The sequence below is a fragment of the Nanorana parkeri genome, unplaced genomic scaffold (assembly GCF_000935625.1).
Source record: "Nanorana parkeri isolate BGI_ZX_2015 unplaced genomic scaffold, ASM93562v1 scaffold4063, whole genome shotgun sequence".
Lineage (NCBI taxonomy): Eukaryota > Metazoa > Chordata > Amphibia > Anura > Dicroglossidae > Nanorana > Nanorana parkeri.
The window spans coordinates 14,376-19,935 of record NW_017310330.1 but is presented as its reverse complement, the minus strand read 5'-3'; the positions used below and the strand labels follow the sequence as shown (position 1 = coordinate 19,935).

The 5,560-nt window shown below is 55.8% G+C and overlaps 1 protein-coding gene across 1 annotated transcript in view; it reads right to left on the bottom strand.

The window, feature by feature from the left end:
- Positions 1 to 1,503: 1,503 nt before the first annotated feature.
- The window catches only part of LOC108803706 (translation initiation factor eIF-2B subunit gamma-like), a gene marked incomplete at its 5' end in the record, with an annotated part of 18,238 nt that continues 14,181 nt past the window's right edge, over positions 1,504 to 5,560 (bottom strand). The window contains 3 exons of the mRNA XM_018575527.1: positions 1,504 to 1,685; positions 3,337 to 3,493; positions 5,028 to 5,099. Coding sequence (XP_018431029.1) covers positions 1,504 to 1,685; positions 3,337 to 3,493; positions 5,028 to 5,099 — 411 coding nt within the window. The remainder of the gene's footprint in view (positions 1,686 to 3,336; positions 3,494 to 5,027; positions 5,100 to 5,560) is intronic.

Here is a 5,560-nt window from a genome sequence, read left to right as displayed (position 1 = left end):
GAGGGCGCACAGTCCTATCCACACGGGTCCGGCTCAGCGAGGGCGCACAGTCCCATCCACATGAGTCCGGCTCAGGGAGGGCGCACAGTCCTATCCACACGGGTCCGGCTCAGCGAGGGCGCACAGTCCCATCCACATGAGTCCGGCTCAGGGAGGGCGCACAGTCCTATCCACACGGGTCCGGCTCAGCGAGGGCGCACAGTCCCATCCACATGAGTCCGGCTCAGGGAGGGCGCACAGTCCTATCCACACGGGTCCGGCTCAGCGAGGGCGCACAGTCCCATCCACATGAGTCCGGCTCAGGGAGGGCGCACAGTCCTATCCACACGGGTCCGGCTCAGCGAGGGCGCACAGTCCCATCCACATGAGTCCGGCTCAGGGAGGGCGCACAGTCCTATCCACACGGGTCCGGCTCAGCGAGGGCGCACAGTCCCATCCACATGAGTCCGGCTCAGGGAGGGCGCACAGTCCTATCCACACGGGTCCGGCTCAGCGAGGGCGCACAGTCCCATCCACATGAGTCCGGCTCAGGGAGGGCGCACAGTCCTATCCACACGGGTCCGGCTCAGCGAGGGCGCACAGTCCCATCCACATGAGTCCGGCTCAGGGAGGGCGCACAGTCCTATCCACACGGGTCCGGCTCAGCGAGGGCGCACAGTCCCATCCACATGAGTCCGGCTCAGGGAGGGCGCACAGTCCTATCCACACGGGTCCGGCTCAGCGAGGGCGCACAGTCCCATCCACATGAGTCCGGCTCAGGGAGGGCGCACAGTCCTATCCACACGGGTCCGGCTCAGCGAGGGCGCACAGTCCCATCCACATGAGTCCGGCTCAGGGAGGGCGCACAGTCCTATCCACACGGGTCCGGCTCAGCGAGGGCGCACAGTCCCGCCCACGTAGTCCATCCACACGGGTCCGGCTCAGGGAGGGCGCACAGTCCCATCCACATGGATCCGGCTCAGGGAGGGCGCACAGTCCCATCCACAAGGGTCCGGCTCAGGGAGGGCGCACAGTCCCATCCACATGGGTCCGGCTCAGGGAGGGCGCACAGTCCCATCCACACGGGTCTGGCTAAGGGAGGGCGCACAGTCCCAGCCAGGTGGGAGAAGCCGCTGTCCTGTCTGCAGACCAAGCCGCCTCCAAGTTAGCCGACTGCCCTCAGGACTGTGCGCCCTCCCGGAGACGGAGCGTTGCTTACGTCGCACGTTGCTTTTTACCATTGTCAGGATGTTACTTCTCAACATTTATCTGATTAAAGCGCTTTTAGATTGGGCGCTCCTCTTCTTGTACCCGGAGTTTGTGGAGAAACCCTCTAAGGGACCGAGGTTGTCAAGGAGAAGATCACCTGACAATAACTAGAGAGATGCCCTGGCATGAGTCACATGACTGACACTCTGCCCCTTCCGCTGCTCTTGAATGTCCCCGCCCACCATAGCGTTGTCGGCACTTCCTTCATTCACTGCAATGACCCAAGCCCCCGCCCACCACAGCGTTGTCAGCACTTCATTCACTGCAATGACCCGAGTCCCCGCCCACCACAGCGTTGTCAGCACTTCCTTCATTCACTGCAATGACCCGAGTCCCCGCCCACCACAGCGTTGTCAGCACTTCATTCATTGCAATGACCCAAGTCCCCGCACACCACAGCGTTGTCAGCACTTCATTCATTGCAATGACCCAAGTCCCTGCATACAGAGCACTCACATAAAGGTATTTACAAAGCAGTTTATGAACTATGACATACAGGAAGTGCCGTTGGGGCTGTTACTTGTTTTTGCCTTTCCTTCTACTCTAAACATACAGAACACCCGGAATATTGGCGGCTTTGTTGTCATGTGACTTCCTAATGAATGATTTCCAAACCGTTCTGCCTCATTTGATGTCTAAAATGTGATTCCAATGGATTTTCTAGCCGGGTTGCTGCGCCCCCTACTGGCAGAAACTGGCGCACTGCGACCCCAGAATCTACAACTGCTGCACCCCAAGCGACGGGCGATGAACAACTAATCATCTCCGGGAGAAGCGGCTGAGATCTGAACATCCCCAGAAATGAACAAAAACCCCAAAACTAATATCTCAGAAACTGTAATACGTTCATGTCGTTTCAAACGTTGTTTTCACTACTTCTGGATCTGCAGCTTTCATTATAATAATGCCCAGTGATCCTGCAATTGAGGTCCTTGTTCAGGCACTTCCTGTTATAAGGTGACAACACTCTGTCCTTGCATCCCTGGTTTACACCTGTGCTGTCACATGCACCCCCTGGTGGAGACTACAAGCAGGTGTGCTGATGCACATTGCATCGGCATTGTCCCCTGTAGTCACCATCAGGAATCAGGAAGTGGGTGCAGAGCGATAACGTGCAGCTGACAAGTCCATGAAGAGGATCCTACGCCCCCTACTGGCAGAGACCGGTGCAGACTCACAGATGTCGGAGGGTGCGGGTACCTTCGGGGCCCGTCCTGATGTTAGGGGGGAGCCCCTGTGACCCTCATATAGGGCTCTCTGCCTTTTCCCATCTGGGGGGATCTCTCTTTGGGGGAGGCCCCTACTTAGTACCTGAGGGTCCTGTTTCGGCAGGACCCTGAGGAAAGGGGTCTGCCGGCCTTCGGGTAGGTGGACCAGAGTCTTCCTTGCCCCTGTCAGGAGCCTTGTGCCCCGGGGGGGGTTGGGAGTATCGAGGCCCTTCCTCTTCGGAGGAGGACCACAGCACCCTCGTTCACTTTATTTTTTAGTGTGTTGTGATTTCCCGATTCACTTTTTTTGTTCACAGGGGAAGTTTTACGAAGCGCGCACCGCGGAATTAACCCCCCCCCCCCCAAAAAAAAACAGTAATGGGCGATGCAGGAGAGCGACTATGTGCAGCAGAGAATGGAGAGAATGCATGTAGACAGGAAGTGGATCCTGCGCCCCCTACTGGCAGAGACTGGTGCACCAGAAATGGGCGATGCAGGAGAGCAATGATGTGCAGCAGACAATGGAGTGCATGCATGTAGACAGGAAGTGGATCCTGCGCCCCCTACTGGCAGAGACTGGTGCACCAGAAATGGGCGATGCAGGAGAGCAATGATGTGCAGCAGACAATGGAGTGCATGCATGTAGACAGGAAGTGGATCCTGCGCCCCCTACTGGCAGAGACTGGTGCACTAGTAATGGGCAATGCTGGGGAGCAATGATGTGCAGCAGACAATGGAGTGCGTGCATGTAGACAGGAAGTGGGTGAAAGCAGCAGCAAACAGTGCAAGAAGAGTAAGTGACAACTTCTTATATTAGAAGAAAATTCTGGGGCTCGGAGGGATGAAAGGGATCCGGTCTGTGAGGGGGGAACCGGCTGACATACGTACTTGTCGTTTACGGTGACGCCGCTCATGATGATGCAGTTGGTGATCTTCACTCTGTCTCTGACGCTGCAGTTGGAGCCCAGAAGGGAATGTTTGATGGAGGTCTTCTCCCCGACCTGCGTCTGAGCCCCGACCATGCTGTCCGACCCCACCTGGGGAGCAGAAGATCCCATTGTTACCGATACCCGAAAAAAACAGCAAAAGGAGGGAACATGAGCCGGGAGATGTACAAAGGGGCCCCCAGAGCATTTTCTTTAGTGGCATAGATCTGCAAATACCCGTGGACGCCACTCCGCTGCATCAGGGCACCTCTGATAAGTGTGGCCCCTGACTCTACACTATCTGAGCACCCACCTCTGGGACATCTATAACAATGCGCAGGGAGCAGGTCCTGTTTTCCTATGCCGGGGACCCTTCTGTACTGTTCTGTATATTTGCTCTTTTCTGAAAACTCCAGGACTGAAAAATCCGGCTTACTTCTTCCTCTCTATGTAATGTGAAGGAGGGGGCTGGGGAGTTGTGTTTACCATAACTAACCTAACTCTGTTTTTATCCTGAGTAGTTCAGTTTAGTTGACTATCTTGGAAGTGTGCTGGGGGCCCCTCGGCACTATTACCAATACCTGGCATTAGGGATGCACCGATACTAGTATCGGTGCCGAGTATTTGGGCCAGTACTCGTACTCACCCAAATGCTCCGATGCCTAGCCCGATACTTCCGGTATCAGGAAGCCGGGCAGCGCATCATTACACGCTGCCCGGTTTCCTGATTGGCCAGGGAAGCCGGCTCAATGTTCTCTCATCACTTGTGTAATGACGCGGCTTTCTGATTGGCCAGAAAGCCGGCTCCATGCTTTCTCGTCACCCAGTGACGAGAAAGCATGGGGACGGCTTCCCAGCCAATCAGGAAGCCGGGGGGCGGGCCATTACACGCCGTCTGGCTTCCCGAATGGGACTTATTGTATTGGCTATCGGCGAGTACCGGAAAAAAAATATCGGTACTCTTAGGGTTTGTTCACGCCATCAGCAGTGCGTTCTGGTCTGATGCTGCAGGCACTATTTTGATCGCACGGCACGAAACACACTGCAGTCACAATGTGCCTTGCGGTCGATCGCATCGCGGCCGCAGGGCGCGGCTAGGGTGCCATTCACTTCACTGGCCCGCCACGCCCCCTCCTGCCCAGCAAAAAAAAAAAAGGGAGCCGGCCGCAATGCGGGCAGTGCGTTCTGGGCCAAAATCGGACCAGAACGCACTGCTGATAGTGTGAACGTATATCGATATTGAAATACCGGTATCGGTGGCACACAGCAGAGGGCAGCATTTGCCTTCTTATAAAGAAATGTATCAATCCTTTATTTCCTGTCTTGGTGACCACACAGGAAGTGTGCGGAAATCCCTCATGTGGACATGGCAGAGGTCCTACTCTGCTCCATTATCTGTTAGGGACCAGTGACACCATATACACTGAACGGGCTGCCAATGCACATCAAGAATAAACAGGTCCTGCGTCTGTGCATTGCGGCGCGATGCAAATATGCGTTGGGGTGTGATTATCTTTGAATGGCAAAGCGCCGCAACGCACAACTCACTGGGTATAACGCATGTCATGGTGTGCATGAGCCCCTTGCCTGTGACCCCCCCCGGAGGGTGCAGCTATACGATGTCTATAAACTGCTCCGGACTCACCATGAGTTTATCTGCAATGACAGCCGACGGGTGAACACGTGGATCTTCCCCGCACAGTCCGCACAGAGGAACCTGCCGAACAGAACAGAGACATCTCACGTCACAGAAATCCAAAAGTAATCGTTCCCTCTAGACCCCTGAGCCACGTACAACCTGGAGCAGACAGGATCGGGAGCAGCTGCGCACGGCGACCAATCAGCTTCTCTGTTTAGTTAGAGTTTGAAAATGAAAGAGAGAAGCTGATTGGTTGCCATGGGCAATGGCTTGATTCTGTCTGCACCAGTTTTGATAAATCCCCCCCCTCTCTAGGAATGTAATGTATTGGTCACATGACCGTTGCTGCCCAATCTTCCTCCTTTCTGTAGAAGGGCGCTGGGCATCGGCGGTGCAGGGACTACATGTCCCAGAAGTCTGTGTGGTTTAAGCTGCTATGGGCGTGGCCTGTGCCATTTGGACCCAGAGTAAAGACCACCGCCTGGGGCGGCTCCATCAACAAGTCACCCCGGGAAAAGGGGGGGGGGGGGGGGGGGGGG